This window comes from Anolis carolinensis, chromosome 1 (genome assembly GCF_035594765.1).
Source record: "Anolis carolinensis isolate JA03-04 chromosome 1, rAnoCar3.1.pri, whole genome shotgun sequence".
NCBI classification, from domain to species: domain Eukaryota; kingdom Metazoa; phylum Chordata; class Lepidosauria; order Squamata; family Dactyloidae; genus Anolis; species Anolis carolinensis.
The window spans coordinates 103414069-103440043 of NC_085841.1; the positions used below are offsets into that span (position 1 = coordinate 103414069).

General features: G+C 40.6%; 1 protein-coding gene across 1 annotated transcript in view; it reads left to right on the top strand.

Annotated features, from left to right (window-relative positions):
- Nucleotides 1-25975, top strand: part of bves (blood vessel epicardial substance) — a 74086-nt gene that overhangs the window by 43328 nt on the left and 4783 nt on the right. The window contains exons 6-11 of the mRNA XM_062983728.1: nt 2739-2972; nt 5471-5595; nt 10657-10844; nt 13638-13746; nt 21766-21933; nt 22981-23122. Coding sequence (XP_062839798.1) covers nt 2739-2972; nt 5471-5595; nt 10657-10844; nt 13638-13746; nt 21766-21933; nt 22981-23122 — 966 coding nt within the window. The remainder of the gene's footprint in view (nt 1-2738; nt 2973-5470; nt 5596-10656; nt 10845-13637; nt 13747-21765; nt 21934-22980; nt 23123-25975) is intronic.

Genomic DNA, 25975 nt, shown 5'->3' on the forward strand with positions numbered 1-25975 from the left:
AACGCATTTTTGTAGTCAATATTTTCAATATATTGTGATATTTTGGTGCTAAATTCATAAATACAGTAATTACTACATAGCATTACTGCGTATTGAACTACTTTTTCCTCCAATTTGTTGTCTAACATGATGTTTTGGTGCTTCATTTGTAAAATCATAACCTAATTTGATGTTTATTAGGCTTTTCCTTAATGCCTCCTTATTATCCAACATATTCGCTTATCCAACATTCTGCCGGCCCGTTTATGTTGGATAAGTGAGACTCTACTGTATTTTCATTTCAGTGACACACACATTCTTCAATAGCTGTGTTACAGCTATTTATTTCTTTGTTACATTTATATCCTAGGAGCCTCCAGTGGCTCAAGGAGTTAAACCCTTAAGCCAGCAGTGCTGACCGAAAGGGCGGTGGTTCAAATCTGGGGAGCAAGGTGAGCTCCCGTCTGTCAGCTCCAGATTCCTATGTGGGGACATGAGAGAAGCATTCCACAGGATGGTAAAGCATCCAGGTATCCCTTGGGCAACGTCCTTGCAGATGGCCAATTCTCTCACACCAGAAGCAACTTGTAGTTTCTCAAGTCATTTTTGACATGAAAAAAAATTCCTGCCTTTCATTTCAATAAGTAGTCATCTCTGTATTTCCAGATAACATTTTAAAAGCATACTATCCAGGGAAGACCGCTGCTTAGAATTCTGGGAATTATAGTCTCAAAAGTAACTTTCCCATGCTCTAAGAACAATAACTTTAAAGGAAATTTTTGTAGCAGTCAGATTAATTTTTAAAAACATTTGGAAATGTGTTACTTTGCTTGTCTGTTCACAGCACAACTCAAAATATGTGGACAGTCATGGAGAAGCAGTGAAAAGTCAGGTGAAGCCAAAAAAATAATAAAAATCTCACAGTGGCACCCAGTGGGAATTTTCTCACTGCTTTCATTTCTGTGATGCTGTGTAGGAGGTTCAATATTTCATGACACTGAAAGTTCAGTGTTTATCTCTGCTTCCAGTTTCTCTTCCAAAGTCACTTTAGAAAGAAGACAGCTAACTTATTTCCATGAAGGCAGTATTTCTGAAACAATCAGATAGAACAGCTACCATCTAGTCTTATCGCTCTGCCTGTAATGTATTGAGTTATATAATCTGAGGAAGAAAATACTGTAGTTTTCGTTCACTGAGTGTAAAGACCAAACTAGATGTTTATGGATGTATCTATTATACATTGTAGAATTAATGCCGTTTGATACCACTGCCCTGACTGAATGCTATGAAATCCTGAGATTTGAAGTTTTGTGAGGCACCAGCATTCATTTGTAGGGAAAACAAAAAATTCCACAGCATTGAGCCATCCATGTTGGTGCCTTGTGCAGCTGGGGATTGCCACCACTGTTACTGTTTTGCTGGCCAAAAGCAACTCACTGGCAGAGCCTTGCTGGTGACATGACTTCTGTTGGCCATATGACTGGGTGCCTTGTTGTAACCTTATCAGAAGTGGCATCACCCGCAATGCTGTGCTGGAGAACAGCTTTAGGCCAGCAATATGACAGCAGTGGACAGGGCACCAATGCAGATGTGCTATCTGGCCAGCTGTGTGGACCCCTCCAGGGCTACTCGAAGCAGACTACTCCAGATTATTTCCCCTGGTGTAGGTACAGCCCATGTCTCCCACCTTGCTCTACCATCCTTTCACTCAGATTCACAGCTTCCCAGAGCTATTGCAGTAAAGAAGGAGCAACATCTCTTAGAGACACTATACATGTCTCCTGTGTTATATCTAGTTTGGCTCTTAGTGATTTGTTCTGAAATGTGAAAATGCCTTCAGGCTCTGTAGCCCAAGCCTAGGCTAGCTTAGTTCTGTGATGCCCAATGGGACTGTAACACCCCCCCCCCTTCCCAAAGTATTACAGTCTTTAAAATGCCTTTGAATTTTTGCAACTGCAGCATATGTCAAGTGTTTTAATTTCTGATACAGGAGAAAGTGCAGAAGGGAATTCAACTGTCTTACTCATGGGGTTTTTACAGAAGTTGTTATACTGTAATCCAAAAACAGCACAAAACAAGGAGTTACACTTGGTTATTCTTGACTAGACTGTTTTACAATTTTTTGAGTAGGATCAGGGACTGGTTGCAGATGCAGTTAAGAGGCTTCGCTGTCTGATGTCCATGCTTGGGCAGTTCTGCTGAGGAGCTAAAAGTGTTATCTGTTCATGTGTCATGCTTGAAGATAGCGTAAACCTATTCATGCCACACTCAAAAATTGGCTGTCAGAAAAACTGTGCAGACTTACTATCTGCATTTCAGCTTTGTAGTAAGTGCTATATTTAGTAGCACTGTTCAGTTTCATTGCTCCATGGCATTTAGATAGGTGTGGTATAGATAAGGCGAAGTCTAATTTAAAGTCCTCTGTGCTAATATTTCTTAAAGCACGGAAACCAGTTTCTATGCACAAATTGCTTTGCTGAAATGTAATTCATGCAAACAGGAATGGCAGTGGGAAAGAGTGTTTCATTTCAGGGTTTTTTTGCAGCAAAACTTCTGTTAAAACATCTTGATGCTAGAAAGAGTGACAAGATGAACATGGCTTAAATCTCTCAATGTCTTCATAGTGTGAATGTGTAAAATCTGAGGATATGCCCTTATAAAGCCCGATCTCTTCCATAGGCAGGTATTGATTCAAATTAGAAGTGTGAACCATTGTGCTGTATTTTTTTCATTTACTACTTTTAATGTGTTTTAAACAGGCAACTTCAAGACAAACACGATGGATACCATTTCAGTCACAGGGATGCCTTTGAGTTCCTTGCCCGATCTCAGAAATGCCACCTCAATGCCTTTGAATGAAACTGCCTGTGAACACTGGAGAGAAATCCACCATCTGGTTTTTCATATGGCCAATATCTGCTTTGCAGTTGGATTGGTTATTCCAACCACTTATCATCTCCATATGATTGTCCTACGAGCCTTGCTAACAATAGGTAGGCCAAACAATGTATGAATTATAAATCCGAATGTTGCAAATATATTAGGTTTGTGGAAACGTAAGTGTCTTCAGGAATATCCAAGAGCTGTATGGCAAGCAGATCCGGTTTTGTTGAATGTTACCATCCCTCTTCTTTCATGTTGTTTTGTGGATTCTTTTTTACTCCCAAGTGTTTCAAAAACAGGTAGCCATGTAGCACAAACTTCTTTTTTTTGACATGGGTGAGTTAAAACCTGGTTAGAATGCAAAGCTAAGGCTACCTCAGATGCAATATCTTTATATCTGATAAACTATTCCTTTGGAATACTTATTCTAGTTGAGATGACCAGAGAAAAGAGACTTCTCAGTGGTGGCACTGAAATGCTCTTTGCTGATGGTTAATCAAAACCTTTATAAGAGGGGTGGACATCTGTGGCCCTCTGAAGTTTTGAAACTTTTACTTCTATATGTATTACCCAACAAATCCACTGGTTCAGAAATTATGGAAGGCCCCAACTCTAAAATCATGTTGTTACTAACTTTTTAAAAAATTTGCCTTTACAGTAAGGACCTTATCCCATTGGGGGATAAGGATGGTAGCATCATCTAAATATGGTGTTTAGTCATGTAGCATTGCAAATTGCTATGTTCTGTATTCATAACTTATCACATGTCATCTGAATTTGCTGGTTTACCTGTTACTATACATTTTCATCCTTATCCCATGAGCAAGTGGATTCCCTATTACTTCCCCTTTAAAAACATTGTGTCTGACTTCGACAATACAAAGGATCAAACTCTAACATTAAAGGCAAAGAAAAATAATGACCTAACAAAGTTGTGATATTTCTTACTTTCAAAATTTTTAAAAAAATTACTGAAAAGGATCAGGCAGCTGCATTATGGCAGCGTACCAGGAACCCACTGCCGGTTAGGAGACAGCCCACATGACAGCCCATTTGCCCACGTCATCCTATTCAATTCAGTGCAGGTGATTCCAACCGTTCCCATGCCATGTGTTTTCACTACTTTAGAAGTGGAATATCATGGATCCTAAGATTCTGAGATGATCACGACCATCTTCTCCCCTCTCCATTTTGGGACTGTTTTTAACATTTACATAACGAATTGTGACGGGCTCAAACAGGAAGTCCCTCTGCATCTTGGGATGGTCTCCATCACTTTCCATTGCCTATACAGATTATAACTATTTAAAAAGGGGGTGGGGGGGGGGTGGGATAAGGTCCTAAGTCTTTGCTTCTGACAATAATTGAGTCACTCTATAGAGAACATACTAATTAAATCCAAAAATAATTCAATCCACAAAAGCTAACCCCACGAATAAAAAGATTTATCTATTTTTAATGTTTTCATCTGTCATAAATAAATATTTTTTCTTAGCCTCATTCCTGTTTTTGTAATTTTGTGCTAGTTTTTTATGCTCCCATAATGAATGTTTTTGTGTTGTCGATTCGTGGCTGGAATCACTGGATTGTTGTGCATTTTCCAGGCTGTATGACCATGTTCCAGAAGCATTCTCTCCTGATGGCAGGCATCCTCAGAGGTTGTGAGGTATATTGGAAAAACTAAGCAAGGGAGGTTTTTATCTGTGGAAGGTCCAGGGTGGGAGAAAGAACGCTTGACTGTTGAAGGCTAGTGTGAATGTTGTAATTAATCACCTTGATTAGCATTAACAGGTCTTGCCAGCTTCATGGCCTGACTTCTTCCTGCCTGAGGGAATCCTTTGTTCAGAGGTGTTAGCTGCCCCTGATTGATTCATGTCTGGGATTCCTCTGTTTTCAGTGTTGTTCTTTATTTAGAGTTCTTGAATACTGTTCATTTTCAGATTTTGTTCATTTTCATGGTTTTCTCCTTTCTGTGGAAATTGTCCACATGCTTGTGGTCAAGTCTACATAGGGATCGCCAAACGCACCATTGCCCAAACATGAATCAAGGAACATGAAAGGCACTGCAGACTCACTTAGCCAGAAAGGTCAGCCATACCAGAGCACTTGATGAACCAACCTGGACACAGCATATTATTTGAGAACACAGAAATGCTGGGACACTCTAACAAGCACCATGTCAGACTACACAGAGAAGCCACTGAAATCCACAAGCATGTGGACAGTTTCAACAGAAAGGAGGAAACTATGAAAATGAACAAATTCTGGCTACCAGGAGAGAATGTTTCTGGAACATGGCCATACAGCCTGGAAAATGCACAACAATCCAATGAATGTTTTCGATAGACAAGCGGTTTATAGATTCTTTAAATTGAAGTATACTTTATAAATAAATGAATGACAAATATATTTCCCTGCTTTGCCTTCAGTGTAGTGTCTGATATGCTCTTATATATAGGTAACTGGCAAATTATTTCCATACTTTTTCTGTTTGGGGAAAGATTCTGATTGCTCATACATACATAGGGCTGTGTATTGCAGTGGAGTGAACAAATAGACAAATGTTTTTACTGTAGACTTTACTGACAATTATTCAATTTTTTGCCAGGTTGTGCACTTTTTATCATCTGGGCCACACTTTTCCGCTGCGCCCTGGACATAATGATCTGGAATATAGCATTCCTTGTTGTTAACCTTCTGCATTTATTATACTTGCTATATAAGAGAAGACCGGTATGTATATCACCACTAAACTACTGATAAGAGTGTTGAAGGGACATCTTTGAAAGTTTGAGTAGTACAGTTGTTGACATTTGATTTTCCACTTCCACCTTAGTTCATGTTTGCATAATATATTCAAAGCTTTGTTCTGTTTTGAAAATATTTCCTTTTCAAAATGGAGAGTACACAAATTTTAGAAGGCGTAGCTCTTTCAGAGTGGTAAAGGTTGCCCAGCTGTGTTTAGACTAAACATGGCTACCCTTGAGAGATTTACTTATGCTTATCCAATCAACCAGTACTCTGTGAAATCAAATCAGTCTCATGCTATCATGCTCATTTTAATCTCTTTTTATTATACAAGACATAAAAATATTACAATGTTATATTAAAATGAATATTTAGAATATATGATTAAGATGAAATATGTAAGACATAAACATAAAAAGAATCCTTTCTTATATAAAATGAAATCATTTCAAGTTACGTTAACACACATGGTTCAATGACATCTCTGTTTATACAGAATCTCAGATGTCTCTATTTCATTTACTATCATGAACTTGCTGTAAACAGTTAACAGGATTAACTGTTTCCTACAACAGGATTTGTTGAAGTTTACTTGTTTTGAGGTGAACTATTGTGTTTAGCAAAAGAGTAGGTAAATCACGACCTTCCTAATATTGTCAGACTGCATCTCCCATAATCTTTCACTTTTGGCTACATGGAGCCCCTGGTGGAGCAATGGGTTAAATCCTTGTGCTAGCAGGACTGTTGACCTGAAGGTTGGGTTGCTGACCTGAAGGTTGCTGGTTCAAATCCGGGGAGAATGCGGATGAGCTCCCTCTGTCAGCTCCAACTCCCCCTATGGGGACATGAGAGAAGCCGCCCACAAGGATGGTATCAAAACATCCGGGTGTCCCCTGGGCAACGTCCTTGCAGATGGCCAATTCTCTCACACCAGAAGTGACTTGCAGTTCTCAAGTCGCTCCTGACACGAAAAAAAAAAAACCCTTTTCGCTATGCTTGGTGAACTATAATTTATGGACATTTTAGTACAAAACACCTGAATAGCCTCAAATGGTATGGCGGGGGGGGGGGGGGGGGGGAATTGACAACTTTGTGAAGAAAACAAGGAACCTTGTGGATCTCTTCAAAAGGAACAAAGTTTGGTTCCTCCAAAAAGAGTTTCCACCTCTTTTTTACGATGCTTATGGACATTTTTTATCAGGAGGTTGCTTGTAATTTAGTTAAGAGGAATACTGGTTGAAAGGGGTGTTTTATTTTTCTCATCTTTCATAAGTATCCTGGAAATGATTCATCAGTGAATGCTTCCCATATTTATTTATCTGGTTCTCAGTCCTTTTCAGTTTTCTCTCTCAATGTCTCCGTTCAATCTGCCTCTTTACTTTTGTATTGAGGTAGAACAGAGTGTCCTGGTTAGTAAATGTATTGATTCAGAGGGACACCTAGATTTAAGCCAGCTTGTTTGTCCTCTTTCTTGTTTTGGTGTACAATTGACAGTAGAATGCTAATCAGCCTTCCTAGCCTCAGTTGTGTGAGATTGTTGCTTGCTGGCACATACACCACTGACAAGAGGTAAAGTAGAACATTACAGAAAAACAGATAGCAACAAAATTGGATCCAAATGTGCAAAGTATACTGGAAAGTGGCTGGTTTAATGCCAACTTCTGCACAAGGGTCTTGGATGGGATGGAGGAGGAACCTAAAACATGGCAGACCAATTATCTATCTCATAACATGGTATGGAAGCAGAACTATAGAACAGAGAAGCAGAAAATAGAAACGAATTGGCACTTCTTACATTGGAGGGAAGTGTACAGTGGTAGTCCTCAAAGATCTCTGTTGGGGACACTTGTTTTTTCAAACATTGTTCAGGAATCCTATTGTGTTGAGGGTGAGCAGAGAGCAAGATTACAGATGGCACCAAATTACAGAGCATGACATCAGTAAAGATAATTTCAGACATGAAAGACTCATATTAAAATATCTAGTGTGGCTCATTCTATGCAAGCTTGAAGCAAAAAATGTCAACTACACATGCATTCGTATGGAATTATAGGTGGTAATAACTGACCTGGGGATGAGTGTTTGGCATCTTAACAAAAACATGAATCCGCTGTGCAACCTTGTGGAAAGGGCAAATTAAATGTTGGGAAAGGAGTCGAAATAAATTTCTAATGTCACAATGCCTTTATACGAACTAAATATTTATGTGATCCAGTTACAACTTACAAAGTCCTATTCTACATGGGTCCAGGCTGTTAGAATGGTATGTTCCTCTGGGAGCCTGTCAAACTCTAAGACTGTGGTTCTCAACCTGTGGGTCCCCAGCTGTTTTGGCCTACAACTCCCAGAAATCCCAGCCAGTTTAACAGCTGTTAGGATTTCTGGGAGTTGAAGACCAAACCATCTGGGGACCCACAGGTTGAGAACTACTGCTCTAAGACCTTCAAGAGAGGTCTTTCTCTTTGTCCCACTCAGGCTCATCTCAGGATCATTTGGTGCAAACAAGGGAAAGGGTCTTCTTGGCAGATTCTCCCAGATTATGAAACTCCTCTGGGGAGATTAGGATACCTTCCTTTTTTTTTCTCCTTCTGCTAGCAAGTAAAAACTTTCCAATTCCAACAGGATATTAGGAACTGACTGTGATAGGCTTTTGATGGAGTGCTGTGCTGTTTCATTGATTTCTATATTGTCTTGTAATGAATTTTAAATGGTTTTAACTCCAAAAATAGTTCAATTGATTGTTAAAGACTCTCTCATTCTCTCTCTCTCTCTCTCTCTCTCTCTCTCTCTATTTATATATATATATATATATATATATATAGGTGTGGATGTGGGATTCACTGCCTTGAATCTCATAATTTGGAAAAGACAGGGTATAAATGAATAAAATAATTAAAAAGAAGACAAAGCTGATGGTGAAGAAGGGAAGAAAGAGTAATTATGTTATGGCCACTCTGTACAGTTATGGTCACTGCACTTGAAAAAGGATAAATGGTCAAGGGCTGGAGCAAATTCCCTAAGGCAATAGTTATAACATTTACAGTGTTTTAGCTTAGGAAAAAAGAACAAGGGGTACGTGATATAGATGTATAACATTCTGCATGGTGTGGAGAATGTGAATAGGAGGGAAAACTTTTCCCTGTTTCCTAATAATAGTTCGCTCCATTCATTGTAGTTATATGATGGAACATTCAGAACAGATAAGAAGTATCTCATACTACAGGCCAGAGTAAACAAATATGGCATTTGCTACATACTCATAACTGTTAGATTAGATTGCTTTAAAATGATTTGGACACCAGCCTGTTGGATATAGATAGCAAGGAGTACCTATCCTGAAGGCTATATGTTAATGCCAGTCTCAAATGCCAGTTTGTGTGGTGCATGAGCAGGAGGATGCAATGGTAATAGCTTCCTGCCTCTGGTCATCTCATAAGGGTCCTGTAGAAACTGAATGCTGGTCTAAGTACTTACTTACTTAGGCGATCCCTCGTAGTTCGAGGATGATGGTCTTCCAGTCATGGGGTCTTGGGGGTGGGTTCTTAGGTGGCTGAAGAGACCTATTCTTGATCTGCATGTTCTCCCGCAGTGAGGACATCGGTTTCCAGGTGGAAGGCGGTCCCAGTCAAGGTTGGCTTGATGGGCCTTCCTCTTGGCACGTTTCTCCCTTAAGCCCTCCATTTGTGCCTCTTCGAACTCCGCAGCACTGCTGGTCACAGCTGACCTCCAATTAGAGCGCTCAAGGGCCAGGGCTTCCAAGTTCTCAGTGTCTATGCCACAGTTTTTAAGGTTGGCTTTAAGCCCATCTTTAAATCTCTTTTCCTGCCCACCAACATTACGTTTCCTGTTCTTGAGTTGGGAGTAGAGTAGGTGCTTTGGGAGACGGTGATCGGGCATTCAGACAACGTGGCCAGTCCAGCGGAGTTAATGGCCTAGGAGCATCACTTCAGTGCTGGTGGTCTTTGCTTCCTCGAGCATGCTGACATTTGTCCGCCTGTCTTCCCAAGAGATTTGCAGGATTTTTCTGAGGCAACGCTGATGGAAACGCTCCAGGAGTTTGTTGTGATGTCTGTAGACTGTCCACGTTTCGCAGGCATAGAGCAGGGTTGGGAGGACAATGGCTTTATAAACAAGCACCTTGGTATCTCTACGGATGTCCCATCATCAAAAACTCTCTGCTTCATTCAGAAAAATGCTGTACTCGCAGAGCTCAGGCAGTGTTGTATTTAAGTGTCGATGTTGACTTTAGTGGAGAGGTGGCTGCCAAGGTAGCGGAAATGGTCAACGTGTTCTAATGTTACACCATTAAGCTGTATTCCTGGCTTTGCAGAGGGATTGGCTGGTGCCTGCTGAAAGAGCACTTTCGTTTTCTCGATGTTCAATGAGAGGCTGAGCTTCTTGTATGCTTCTGCAAAGGTGTTTAGAGTGGCTTGTAGGTCTTCTTTTGAGTGCGCACGTGTTCTGATAAACCTGCTGGTCTAAGTAGTGCTCCCTAAATGGAAAAGGTAATTTTGAGGGATCATTCTCTTTTGCTAACTACAAAATGTGAGTTCTAAAAGTCACAAGATTGTAAGTCCAGTTTATGATCTTGAAACTATTGAATAGGATGCCAGTCATTACATTTCACTAGAAAAATGAGGAAATATTTTGATAATTGTTTTATTTACTCCATATGGAAAGGATAATTACTCTTCTCTTCTTGGGCCCAAGGGAAATTATGTCTTCACACGGAAAGGAAAGGAAAGGAAAGGAAAGGAAAGGAAAGGAAAGGAAAGGAAAGGCAGGGATAGACTTTCAGTTCTTATCTTGGTAAAAGACCAAATGTTACATGTCTACTGTTGTAAAGCTTTCAGACTACTTGTCTACTTCTTTAATATTATTTTGCATTAAGGGAGGGCTCGTATGCCTCTATTTGTCTGTTCTTTTTTTTAAAAAAAGTTTACTAAAATACACTGGATTCTACTGTCTATTTTAACTCAACTAATTAAAATACACTGACTTCTGAAAGCAATTTTCTTTCATACTTCTTTGTTGTTGTGTTTCCAGATAAAGATAGACAAAGAGCTCAGCAGTCTCTATAAGAGAATGTTTGAACCGCTCCATGTGCCTCCAGAGCTGTTCCAAAGGCTGACAGGTCAATTCTGCAATATTCAGACCCTGAAAACAGGTCAAGCATATGCGTCAGAGGACAAAACATCAGTGGATGATCGATTAAGTATTCTGCTAAAAGGAAAGTATGTGCCTGTAAGATTTCATAAAGGAATTCTCCTTTTTAATTAAATAAATTTAAATACACATATGGGAGGGAGATGGGAGCAAAACATTAAAAGATAATGTACCTTATCTTGGGCTGGATCTGGAATCTGCCTCTTAGGAATGGAAGGATTTCTTTCTTCTGTATGAGGTTTCTCACCTGGAAGAAGAATCGTACTTGTGCTGATGATGTTTTTTATTTCCCCTCTTCTGCAATCCCCTCTTCATTTACTCCAGAGAACTGATGAACCCTCTGGAACTGTGTGTGTGTGTGTGTGGGGGGGGGGGGGGGTGTAATGGCAAAACGTGAAAGAGTTGAGAGTGATCTTATTCTCCCTTTCCATTGATAGGAGCATTCTGAACTCAGTTGGTTGGATGCTCATACTAGCAATCAAGAAGCTGTAACTAAACCAATAACTTACATTTTCTGTTACAACTACAGTACAACTCTGTTATCCACAGATTCAATATCCATGGTTTAACTTACTCACACTTTGTTTGTGGGCATCTCTAGGTCCTCCAATGCTATTCTATGGTATACTTCCTGTCCAAGCGATTTGCTATAGGATTTGCTATTACCCATGATTTCAGGTATCAATGAGGTGTCTTAGGATGTATCTCTCCCACTTATGGGAATTATTCTGTACATTGTTGTTTTATCCGTATCTTTCAGTTGTCATACAGTTACAGTTTGCTACTTTCTCATTTCAGTTTTGATCCTATGAAATGTCCTTGTTGATGTTTTCTCTATGAAATGCTTCAGGCATATTTATATAATATATGTCTGGTTTGAAAGAATCTGTGATAAAGAAAGAGTTCTTTAAGATAGCAATAATATTTTGGTAAAGTTGCGTTTAGTTGGGTTTTGCAAAGTTTCTCCCTAACTTCTTCTCCTTCACAGAGCTGTACCACCTTTGCATGTGGCCCTATGACTTCTTTGCTGTTTTAAATTCATAGATTGCTTGGTTAACCTGGTAACTTGAATTTAAACCTAGGAGTTTATTGTAATGACTTTATGGGATAGCATCCAATCTGCGAAAAAGACCCTGGCTTTTAAAGAAGGTGCTTTAAAAAGTTAACAATCAAGTTTGAAAATATACTCAGGGGTGAGAAAACTGTCTCTCCAGATGTAGTTTAGCTCCAGCTGCCATCAGCCCCAACTGCTAAATGGCTAACTGTCAGGCATGATGGAAGTTGTTGTCAAGCATGTTTATTTTTCATCTGCTCTCAAACTTCTTTGTTGGTGTTAATAGAGATGCTCATTACACTCATCCATTTGGCTAAAATGGAATTAGTATTGAATAAGAGTGGAATTAAAGTGAGATGATGATTAAAAATAAGTAGTTTTTTTAATTAATTTAAATTAATTGCCCCCAAAATGGAGCATGTGGATTGTGTGCATTGACACAACATGATACAATTAGATGGCCTTTTAATAATGACTTTAGCTTTGGAAATATTAATCCCAGATTTGTGGAGAGCCTCAGAGAGGAAAGTATTTTGTGCTGGATACTTCATTTCATACATCACATGTGTAATATAAAATAATAAAACTCTGAATTAGAAATTGACAAAGCTGTTGTAGCACTGTGGTATCGGTTTACTCGATTCCATTGAGTAATTGAAGCTCTATTGGTAATCCAAAACTGATTCATTTTAGTTTTTCTCTACCCATCTCTGTTACTGAGAGTACATTTTATACTGCTAAAATTCTGAAATTTTAGGAATATATCAAGGTTTTGGTAGTGAGAGGCTGTTATATGTGGGGGCAGTGGCGAGAGGAAAAGAAGGATGTTGGCCAGAATCCTCTTGGGCAATTAGGAATGTGGAACCTGAAGTAATGCACTCATCACTCTTTTCGATTCATGAGTTCTTTGTAGTCCTTTTCTATGAACCACATGGCTCCTTCCTTCCTGGGAAGCAGCTGCTGCAAGCAACGACAGTCAGTTCCTCTGCTGATTGGGGAGCAGCTAGCTAATGGTCCCATCCCCTCACAATCCCAATGAGACTAAGAATTATGATGGTGTCTTCTTTTTATCTATTGCACCCAAGATCACATCTGGGAGACGGTTGACCAATCAGTTCCTTCCCAAGTGAGAAGGAAACAGATAGTTTGTCTATTGCAGTAGCTGATTCCAAGTAAGTGGGGATTGGGGGAGGATCAGAATAGGATTCGCTACATAACACCACAGCTATAATTTTTGTGTATATGTAACTCCCCAGAAGGTTTCTGGCTATTAATAGGATTTGTGCTTTTGTAAAGTCTGTATTAAGCCCAGCACTTGTAGTGAGCACCTGCAGAAAGATTTATGATTCCTTTCTGTTCGGTTCTCAGAACTCATTGTGCAGGAAGGTTTATTAATATTAACCAGGTGAACAGATTTTCCAAATGAATGATTGCTTTCTCATCTCCATTAAACTGTCCTCATAATGATCAGTAGATTCATATTAATCTTTTTACAGAGGCAGACTGAATTGTTATTTTACCAACACCACCCAGAAAAAGACACAGTTTTATGCTGCATACTTTCTCTACTGTGGATGATTATCAAGCTGTAACAAACAATAAGAAATATATGCAGTCATCAAGGGCTAGATTATCCCATGCTGATTCATTGTGATAATATGATGGCTGGCAGAAAAATTTCTGTTCCCAGTATCTTAACCATAATTAAGAAAGTGTGACTATGCTCTAGGATGGCATGTTATGCTACTGTATATTAATTGCTGTACTTCAGATCTTTTCAAATGTGTTTAACATTTTTTATCATCAGAATGAAGGTCTCCTATCGAGGGCATTTCCTGCATAATATTTACCCCTGTGCCTTTATAGATTCTCCTGAATATCGTTCAACTCAGATGAATCGGGGTGAGAAATTCCAGGTATGGAACCATGTTGTATTATATGAAAATAGTAAGATGTAAAATTCATTGATGAAGTATGATAAATATGCAGTGTCATAAATTCTAATGAGCAACAATGGATTCATTGACTAGTCTAACATATGCATATAACCTTTTAAAACGTTTATGTAGATACATACAATATTTCAGATGCAAAATGTCATTGTTGTGTTGCTTTCAAGAGCAACTTTTAGAGTTTGTTAATTTTTTTTACATTCATGAATTTTAAAGAAGCTGGAATTCTGTCCCAGGAGATGTAAATAAAGCGATGGAGCTCCATTGCTGTAGCTACATCTCTCAAAGTTACTCTCTACCTTTGAAATAAGGCAGCCCCACAACAGCATTGTGCCTCATTGCTGGAAGGGAGGGAGCGGGGTTGCATCTCCATTCAGTAGCTCGGAATTGCCTCTTTTGGAAGGGCTTCCTAAATTCAAACACAGGTTTTTGATGGCACTTTTTATCTTTGCAATAGTGCAATTACTTTAACTATTAATTCTTGCATTAACAATGCTGTATTATCAGCTTGCAATGGCATAAATACTAAGCAGAATGCCAGCCAGTGTCTTCTGTTTCAGAGGATGTGTGTCTTATTTGTCAGTCAAAGCCATAGCACCAAGTGTTTAATCTTTAAAACATTTGAATTTCTTTAAATGTGTGCATACAATACCATCTTCAGTCAGTAGTGGACAGACTTACCTAATTGGCACATAGCTTTGCAGTTGATACCAGTTGGCATTAGTGGGCAGTAGTCCAAAGGAGAGAGTTATAAGGCTGTCTCTCAACTATGGTATCAGGAAGTCCTCTCCTGGGAATGGAATGGGCAGACGACCTCTGTCAGTAACTTGAGACAGGAAACCCTGCAGAAATTCACACCATCAGGGTTCTAATGTAAGGCAAGTCTCTGCCCCAAATTAAACTTTTAATGTGCAGCATAGACTTTCTCGGATGCCATCATTTTCACATGTTGTGAAGAGCATGAACTGAATGTGGAATATTTGTTTACAAGGACTACCTGGATCGTGAGTTGCAGCCTTTAAAAATAATTGTTTGTTTTGCCATTTTGTGAATGCGCAGTAGCTGCTGATAGTAAAACAGAGACAGAGGGCTGGTACAGAGTGTAAAAATGGTGACTGATGTAATATGTTCCAGTCAAAGACTGGGCTTAGTGCCAATATCATATTCCTCTCTGCAGTGGAGGACAGTTATTGGATAACTGAACTACCACTAACTAATACATCCTCTGTTTTGGACACTGATTTGTTTTGTGTGGGATCTAATTGGAATTAAATCTTAATATTCCTGTTGTGCAGATCAGCTTAAGTTATAACCAAACAAGCAGTGGACAAGAAGAGGGCTGTAATCCCTCCTCCACCCGAAATGTTTATTAGGATTTGCTGCCACCTAACAACTTAAATCTCTTTTTGCCAATATCAGTTTGACCTGTCATTCAGTTTTTATTTGTATTGGGCATCATTCTTGTTATAAAACTGATTGCAGAAGTGTTTATTTTTTTAGTCTGCTAAATATTTCTCCCAACGTTGCATTTCTATATATCTATATCTATATATCAGTCTTATATAAATATGGAAAAGTGTACACAATATTAAAAGTAGTACATGATATTCCCTGGCATGCTTATATATTGGCTATATAGTGGTCCCTTGGTATTCACTGGGGTTTGGTTCCAGGATCGACATGGATACCAAAATCCATGGTTGTTTGTGGCTTAGTGAAATGATGTCCCTTACTGAAAATGGTGAAATCAAGCTTTGCCTTTTGGAGGGCTGTCTAGTTTCTTGTTTGGCTTAGTTGTGGGAATATCATACTTATCATTTCCTTTGAGGATCCCTGATTACTTGTTCCACATATGAATGAATCTGTTTTTCTTCTTGAGAAGATTTGTTTTTTTGCTTAGTATGCTGGTGCCATCTGCTGGATGCAAGCTTATATACATTGAACTAAACAAAATACAGTCCTGTGGTTTGCTTGCATGTGTGAAGAAACCTTTAGAAATGAGGATACAATCTCAGTTGTGTATGACTCAGCATAGGCAATAGAATTCTCAGTCTACTGAATTGGAACCATGTGGCCCTAAATCATAATCCTGTTTATCAGTTGTTGTTGAAATTTAGGCCTAGGATATGGTAACTACTCTATTCTCAACTGTGAGTATTGCCATAACCACAAATAAACATAAAACCCATCTTAAAAGCTAGTCACCTATCTATAGTAACTGTGGTCTGGTCTGCTGCCATTGGCAAGTCAGGCTGAGAGGAGTAAAAGCAGGAATCCCTGTGGGCACCCTTTGCAACTCTTTGTTGCAGCCTTTGTTGTTGTTTGCCTTCACACAATGTTTGGCTTATAATGGCCCTAAGGCAATCCACAACATGGGGTTTTCTGTGGCTGAGAATGAGTGCCTCACCCAAGGTCATCCAGTTGGTTTCCATGGCCAAGTGGGGAATTGATCCATGGTCTCCAGAGTTGTAAACTAGCTCTCAAATCACTATATTGTGTTGGATCTTTCATTGCAGCCTTGTTCACCAGGAAAGTCTTCCAGTCCTTTAGAGAGTGTTTCCTGCTCTTTCAAATTCAGTGATGCTCCCTACCTTTTCTCTTTGTGACATTGGAGCTCTGACATCAGTCACAACTTCTGCTTGGACCTTGAAATCCTAGGTGGCTTTATTGCACAAGTGGCAAAATGTCAGTCCTCTCACAACATACCGTAGTTCCTTCCATGAGCAGTTTATTTTGTAGGATTCTGACCACACAGCTTCCTTGAAGACTTGCTGCTTTTGTTACACACATTTTCAAGCAACCTGAGACAGTTTTAGAATATTTGCAGAGTTTTTCTTGCAATGAAGATGACCCTATCAGAAGATTTTTTGGCAAAATTTGTTCAGAATGAGTTTGCCATTTCTTTCCTTTGAGATTGAGGGCCCTTCCACACAGCCATATAACTCAGAATATCAAGGCAGAAAATCCCACAATATCTGCTTTGAACTGGGAGTCCACACTGTCATATATTCCAGTTCAAAGCAGAAAAGTTCAAAGCAGTTGGTTCTCGCAGAAGCAGAGGCAGCAGGAGGACATTTTTGCTCCCTGGCTTCAGGTAGGACTTGGCTAAGATTTGGCTAAGATTTTAAACTGAGTGTGGGCTTGGCTCCTGTGGTCAAAGTCTAACTGTTGGGTGACTGTTGTGTTGAAAGAGAGCCAGGTACTTAAGTTGATTGACAGCAGGCATTGTCCCCTGTTAATTGAGTTTCTGGGAAAGCTTTATTTGCCACCTTTACTTTACTTTACACCTTAGTAAAGGCACCTTTACTAACTATCCTTTGCTATCCTGTATGTACTATACAGGAAACAAAGCAACATAAACAAATACACAAAGAGGTGGTTTGTTGCAGTCTGCACATAAAGTGTGTGCATATTACTTAACTGTACAAAGATCCCACTTGGCCACCACGCTCACCAAGAGATGCCACAAAAGCAAAACATTCCCATCACATGCACCAACTGTGGCATGTTCCGCTTTTTCACACAAAAACTAGACAACTACATCTGCTCCAAATGCAAACAGATGACTCTGATGGAGCAGAGGATCCAACAGCTCGAGCACCGTATTAAGACCCTTAAGGACATTCAGGCACTCGAGCTCTTCTTGGACACTGCACAACACGCTGCTGTAGATCTGCAGCCTGCATCACACCAACACCACCAAGACCATGATCAGGAACCTTATGGGGAGATCAACTCAAAGGTAGACAACCCTCAGGCTTGGAAGGAGGTCACCCATAGAAGGAGACACAGGACCAGGCAGCCTCCGCAGAACTCCTCTGCTCAGCTGCATTTACACAACAGATTTGAAATTCTTACATCATTAACATACAATCAGGAAACACATCTTGTGGAGGACCACAGTTTCTTAGATACCACTCAGTGGACCACCCTGGATCAATGCGCAGGGGATAGCCCTGACAGGGACAGTGCATCACCACAGTCACACTTATGTAATCATGCAAATGCTCCATCCCCAATCATAGACCAGGAGCAACAGGAACATTTTTGGGAGAGTAATGGGCTCTCGGATGTATCTCAATGGATTGTCATTGATGAATGCACTGGGGATGTTGAGGAGGAGGACAACACTTTACACCTACATGATTCACTTCAACAGGAACACTCTTCAGGGGACATACACACTGTCTTGCACAAAAGGGACCCTGTCAATCCTCAAAGGAAACAGGTCTTGGTAGTAGGTGACTCCCTCCTTAGAGGAACGGAAGCCATCATTTCCAGACCGGATGGGATGGCTCGAGAAACATGCTGCCTCCCGGGGGCAAAAATACACCATATCACTCAGAGGCTCAGCAGGCTCCTAAAGCCCCATCACCCTCCCCACCTTATGTTGATTCATGTAGGTACCAATGACACCGCTAGGCATACTTTTCAAAAGATCAAAAATGATTTTCGAGCTCTGGGAACAAAGCTAAAACTGTATAATGTACATGTGATCTTTTCATCCCTCCTCCCCGTTGTAGGACACGGCTCTACAAGGGCCGGAAAAATAGTACAGGTCAATAACTGGCTCAGAAAATGGTGTCAAGAGGAGCATTTTGGCTTCCTTGACCATGGTCTACTCTTCCAAGAGGATGGACTACTGGCAAGCGATGGGGTGCATCTCACACAAGTAGGAAAACATCTTTTTGCACACAGACTCACAAACCTCATCAGGCGCACTTTAAACTAGATCCACTGGGGGAGGGGAACAACAGCCTGGCGAACACTATATTACCCACGACCACAGGGAACCGCCGAAAGGCTAAACGGAGGGCTGCACAAACACAGCAAGGACCAAGTACAGAGAGCACAATAATCCCAAATAAACAGTTCGAGGGGAGGTCACAGGGGCTTACATGTCTTTACAATAATGCTCAGAGCATGGGAAATAAGCAAGACGAACTCCAACTCCTAGCACAGCACCACACATACAATGTCATAGGCATCACTGAAACCTGGTGGGATGACTCCCATCACTGGAATTTAACCATTGAGGGCTATAACCTCTTTCACAGAAATAGAACAAAGGGGAGAGGAGGGGGAGTAGCTTTATATGTCAAAAACAGTTACGTTGCAGAAGAAATGCAAGACTGTAATCCGGGAAACCAGCTTGAAAGCATCTGGATAAGAATCAAGGGAACCGGGACTCAAAAAGATCTTGTCGTGGGTGTCTACTACAGACCTCTGAGTCAGGATGAAGGACTTGATGAAGCCTTCTGTCAACAGCTGACCAAACAGGCACAAAGAAGAGATATAGTAGTCATGGGCGATTTCAATTATCCCGATATCTGCTGGAAAACAAACTCAGCCAAGAGTACAAAGTCCAACAAATTCCTCACTTGCCTTGCAGATAATTTTATGGTCCAGAAGGTAGAAGAGGCAACAAGGGGATCAGCAACTCTTGATCTAATCTTAACAAATGTGGAAGACCTGATCAATACAGTTGAAGTGGTTGGATCCTTAGGGGCAAGTGACCATGTGCTCCTGCAGTTTGCAATACAAAGGAATGCTGAAACTAAGACAAGTCAAACACGCATTCTGGACTTTAAGAGAGCTGACTTCCAAAAAATGAAGGAACTACTGAGCGGCATTCCATGGACGCCGATATTAAAAAACAAGGGAGTTAAGGATGGATGGGAGTTTTTCAAAAGTGAAATACTAAAGGCGCAAATGCAAACAGTGCCAACAAAGAAGAAAAATAAGACAAGTGCAAAGAAGCCAGAATGGATGTCCAAAGAACTTCTAACTGAGCTAAAGCTCAAAAGTGACATGCACAAGAAGTGGAAAAGGGGAGAAATCACCAAAGAAGAATTCAAACGTATAGCCAACACCTGTAGGGAAAAGGTTCGCAAGGCTAAAGTGCAAAATGAGCTCAGACTTGCCAGGGACATAAAAAACAACAAAAAAGGCTTTTTTGCTTACGTTGGTAGAAAAAGGAAGAAAAAGGAGGCGATAGGGCCATTGCAAGGAGAAGATGGGGTGATGGCGACAGGGGACAGGGAAAAGGCAGAACTACTTAATGCCTTCTTTGCCTCAGTCTTCTCACAAAAAGAAAGCCATCTTCAACCTCAGAAACATGGAATGGACGAAGGATTGGGGGAAATCCAACCCCAAATAGGGAAACAAGTTGTCCAGGAATACCTGGCCACTCTAAACGAATTCAAGTCCCCAGGGCCAGATCAGCTACATCCAAGAGTACTGAAGGAACTAGCGGAAGTTATTTCAGAACCACTGGCAATTATCTTCGAGAGTTCTTGGAGAACAGGAGAAGTCCCAGCAGATTGGAGGAGGGCGAATGTGGTCCCTATCTTCAAGAAGGGAAAAAAGAACGACCCAAACAATTACCGTCCGGTCAGCCTCACATCAATACCAGGCAAAATTCTGGAAAAGATCATTAAGGAAGTGGTCTGCGAACACTTAGAAACAAATGCGGTCATTGCTAATAGTCAACACGGATTTACCAAAAACAAGTCATGCCAGACTAATCTGATCTCTTTTTTCGATAGAGTTACGAGTTGGGTCGATACAGGGAATGCTGTGGATGTAGCGTACCTGGATTTCAGTAAGGCCTTCGACAAAGTCCCCCACGACCTTCTGGCAAACAAACTAGTAAAATGTGGGCTAGACAAAACTACGGTTAGGTGGATCTGTTATTGGCTAAGCGAACGAACCCAAAGGGTGCTCACCAATGCGTCGTCTTCATCATGGAAAGAAGTGACAAGTGGAGTGCCGCAGGGCTCCGTCCTGGGCCCGGTTCTGTTCAACATCTTTATTAACGACTTAGACGAAGGGTTAGAAGGCACGATCATCAAGTTTGCAGACGACACAAAACTGGGAGGGATAGCTAACACTCCAGAAGACAGGAGCAGAATTCAAAACGATCTTGACAGACTAGAGAGATGGGCCAAAACTAACAAAATGAAGTTCAACAGGGACAAATGCAAGATACTTCACTTCGGCAGAAAAAATGGAAATCGAAGATACAGAATGGGGGACGCCTGGCTTGACAGCAGTGTGTGCGAAAAAGACCTTGGAGTCCTTGTGGATAACAAGTTAAACATGAGCCAACAATGTGATGCCGCTGCTAAAAAAGCCAATGGGATTCTGGCCTGCACCAATAGGGGAATAGCGTCTAGATCCAGGGAAGTTATGCTCCCCCTCTATTCTGCCCTGGTCAGACCACACCTGGAATACTGTGTCCAATTTTGGGCACCACAGTTGAAGGGAGATGTTGACAAGCTGGAAAGCGTTCAGAGGAGGGCGACTAAAATGATTAAGGGTCTGGAGAACAAGCCCTATGAGGAGCGGCTTAAAGAGCTGGGCATGTTTAGCCTGCAGAAGAGAAGGCTGAGAGGAGACATGATAGCCATGTACAAATATGTGAAGGGAAGTCATAGGGAGGAGGGAGCAAGATTGTTTTCTGCTGCCCTGCAGACTAGGACACGGAACAATGGCTTCAAACTACAGGAAAGGAGATTCCACCTGAACATCAGGAAGAACTTCCTCACTGTGAGAGCTGTTCGACAGTGGAACTCTCTCCCCAGGGCCGTGGTGGAGGCTCCTTCTTTGGAGGCTTTTAAGCAGAGGCTGGATGGCCATCTGTCGGGGGTGCTTTGAATGCGATTTCCTGCTTCTTAGCAGGGGGTTGGACTGGATGGCCCATGTGGTCTCTTCCAACTCTACTATTCTATGATTCTATTTTATTCAGCTGTGTGGAAGGGGCCTGAGAGTGTGACTTGCCAAAGGCCAGTCAATAAATTTCCATGGCTGAGTGAGTTAAGCACATCTTGTGTTGTATTGTTGAAATGGCATTTGATAAGAGAAAACACTGTTAATATGTTTATGTTAAGTCTCTCTTTGCTGAAGATCCCAACTAAACGTATTGTAATCATAGATACCCATTAGTGTGGTGCTAATTTCATGAGTGCTGTTTCTTCATAGGTCTCCATTACTGCTGATGATAACTGCAAGTTCTTATGCTGGTCTAGAGAAAGACTTGCATATTTTCTGGAATCCGAGTCATTTCTTTTTGAAATATTTAAGCATCTCATTGGAAAAGATATTACAAACAAGCTATATTCATTAAATGACCCAACCCTAAATGATAAGGTAGGCAAGTTCCTTTCTGTAATAATGTGCTGTAATATGTAAGCTTGCTTGCATGCTCTTCTCCACAAGATATACTTATATACTCAAGTATAAGTTGACCCGAATATAAGCCGAGGCACCTAATTTTACCACAAAAAACTGGGAAAATTTATTTACTTGAGTATAAGATGAGGGTGGGAAATGCAGCAGCTACTGGTAAATTTCAGAAATAGAAATAAAAATAGATATCAATAAAATTACATTAATTAAGGCATCAGTAGGTTAAATGTTTTTGAATATTTACATAAAACTGTAATTTAAGATAAGACTGGACCCTCACTTAAGTATAAGCGGGAACGGGGGGGGGGGGGCTTAAAAGAGTTGAAATACTTGGCTTATACAGGGGTATATACAGTACTCTGTGTTATATCTTTAAATGTCTTCCAAGATGCCCCATTATATCTTTATTTTAAGTGATACTGTTCAGAATAAACAAGAGACAGGCATGGTGGTCATGCCCTACTAATCACTGCTTTGAGGAGTTTGGGTATATGAATTGCTAAATTTGATGCAAATCTATTGTTACAGAGTCTAATGCTAGAAATGAACCAGGCTTGGCATCCAGATATTATAATGGATGCCTTTTAATTCTTTTTTAAAAAATTCTTTAAGTAGTCCATGGTTAATGTGATTACAAGTTTACCATTTTTATAGGCACTCCAATGTTGTTAAGTTTACGTGCACATATTTGGCTTATGTCTCCATTTTTTCTAGTTTCCTTTGCACTTATATTACAAATAACAAAGACTGGATAAACATTTTATATCACTTTTCATTCCAAAAAACCCTATTTGGATATAAATGTCTTATTGAATGTTGCTTTAGCTATAGATTAGTGGTTCTTACCCTGTGGGTCCCCAGATGTTTTGGCCTTCAACTCCCAGAAATCCTAAACAGCTGGTAAACTGGCTGGGATTTCTGGGAGTTGTAGGCCAAAACACCTGAACACCCACAGGTTGAGAACCACCGCTATAGATGATTTTAAGAATAGTATGTTTCTGTCTACAGACATCTCAAAAAATAGATCGGCAGCCCAGCCTGTGTTCACAGCTCTCTGTGATGCAAATGAGGAACAGCATGGCTAGTTCAAGTGATGGGGAAGAGGGCTTGCAGCATTTTCTCCGTGGGACTTCCTCTGTCTGCTCTCTTCGTGAGTCATGAACCAGTTGCTCACTATTTCTAGGAATTCCTTAAAGTTCTTGCAAACAGTATGTCATGATACAGCCGCCTCTTAAAGAGCCACACACACAATAAAAGTTCTTAAATGTTTATTAACTGATGTTTTAAACTCAAAAAACACTTAACTGCAGTGTTTCTTTTAAAAGGTAAAAGTCCTAGTTCAAAAGAAGTCAAAAAGCAAGAACAAAAGGATAATCTGGATTATCTGTCTTGATAATCCGCATCAAACATAACACAAACGCCACCAAGGCTGACGCCACATATTGCTGTGGCTCAAAGGGCTAAAGAGGAGCTAAACGCTCCCAAAAGGCAGCAAACAGAAGCGTAGCTGAAAGCCAGGCCGAGTTTCAAAGACCAAAGGAGGAAACTAGAGACGCCAAGCCAGGAGCAAGCACAGACGTAGTCAGGAGTCAGACTGGGTTCAGTAGCCAGAAACGCCGAGGTGGAAACGCCAAAGCAAGGGCGCTAAAGCAGGGACACCTAGGCAAGCACCAAGCTGGAAATGCCAGAGCAGGAAAGCCAATGCAAATACCAAACTGAAAACGCCGGAGCAGGAACACCAAAGCAAACGCCAAACTGGAAACGCCGGAGCAGGAACGCCAAAGCAAATGCCAAACTGGAAACGTCATTGTCAGGAGCCGAACAGGAGTCAGAAGCCAGGAACACCAAAGCAGGATTCAATCCGGATTATCAGGAAGCTGTACAGCCAGGACCCAAGGAGAACAGGCAGCGACAAAGCAATGTCCCCAAAATGACACCTTGCCTTCTGCAAGGCAATAGCTCTTGAAACTCCACTTTTAACTTACTCATCGGAGTCCGATGCTGATGAGGCCTCCACCCTGTCCTCATCATCCTCAGCTGATCTTGATCTCATTTGTGGACCTCGCCTCTCATCCCTCCAGTCCCTCCATCTTCGTTCAAGACTTAGATCTCCCCATGTCCCAGGAGTATGAGAGGCTTGCCAATCCCCTGATGTAGCCCCATGAGCTGGCTCATCATCCACATTTACTTCAGTCCAATCAACATTCTCCATCTGACTCCCAGACCCATCATTCCCAGAGAACCCCTCAAATGTCTCCTCATCCGTGGGAGCAGTGAGTATATCCCAGATCTTTTTTCCTTTCTCTTTCCTCATCCGACTCCTGCTCTCGAGTAGACCTTTTAGTTCCTCTACTCTCTGTGAAACCATCATCCTCCAACATGGACTCCTCATCACTAGAAAACCCATAAAACGTCTCATCCTCTGAAGGAGCCATAAGTATTTCCCGGACCTGCTTTACTTGTTCTTCATTAAGAACCTGCTCACTATTAGCCCTTTTTCTCCTTCCAGCTGTTTCACCCATAGAACCATTACTGCCCCTTGACCCAACTACAACACAGCAGAAATCAGAGAAAACATGGGGAAACTGTGGCTAGATCTGTGCCAACAGCAAGAGAGAGGAGTCCCACTAATATGTTCATAGATTGCTTTCTATTTATTCAGTTCCATTTGTCCTCTTACATTGTATCATTTTTCAGAGGAAATATATAAAAAGAGTGGGTGTGGGTGTGTTGGGGGGGGGAGGGACAGCATTGTCAGTCTTCACAATGATCACATTAAAAGTAGTAGGAGTGGACCATTGCAAATCAAATTCCATACACCACTTCTACACATGGAAATATGTACGTATATAAAAGTATGAACAAGGAGATAAATACATATACAGACAAACACAGAGTCTCTTTGCTCATAATTGCCCATGTGGGGCAATTTTCAGATTTAGTTGTGATACTATCCCTGTGCATACATCTTTGGATATGTTGTCTTAGTTCCTGACCTGCACCTCAGGCAGTGCACACAGTGGTTGGGAAAACAGAAACCTTTTTTTATTTCAAAGTGAAGGGAATATTTTCCAACAAAATGTATTAATTTTTGTCTCTAGAAAAACTGTGGAAATTAAATGTGTCTTGGACTAGCATTAGCAAAAAGTACAGTATAGGAGTTAATTTCCTATCACATTGCAGGAACTCTTAGTAGAAATTGTATGTTTATTTATTAGAAGTATGACTTGCTGCTTTACAGGTCTTTGCAATTCTGGTTCTTCTTTGTATATCCTAGAATATCAGTGTACATGGAAATCTGTGTGTTCATGTGCCTTCAAGGCAGTGGAATGGCATGTAGATTTGCTCAGACATTCGTGTCACTACTACCGTATTTGCAGTGGTGCTTAATTCCTAAATATTGTATATAGTTCTGTGGCCTGAAACTAAAATTACTTCTAATGAAAGTATGTGTGTTAAATAGTGACTGATATAAACCCTAACTCTTCCTTTGTGTTAAGGAAATAACCAACAAGAAATGTATGTTTGTGGAGTGAATCCTTTACAGCATGATGTTTTCCGTTGACACCATCACACACTAACAAAAATTCTTTTTAAAAAAGGTATTAATGTTTTTAAAATAAAAATAACAATTCTCAATTCATAGAAATAGTGTGGTTTTTTTTTCCAAACCTATGCTTTATGCAGGCATGGGCAAACTTTGGCCCTCCAGGTGTTTTGGACTCTAACTCCCACAGCCTATCGGCTGTTAGGAATTGTGGGACTTGGAGTCCAAAACACCTGGAGGGCCAAAGTTTGCCCATGCCTGCTTTATAGTAAAATTCAGAGATTTAGTAATGTTAATCTGTTCCATAAACAGATATTAAGTAATCCTATTGTGTGTTTAGGCTTAGAACTGTATCCCATGAGACTAATAAAGCATCATTATGGCAGAGTAAAAGCACTTTTGGTTGGAGTTTACCACATGACATCACGTCTCTCCTGTTGTTGCATTGTGTTTGAA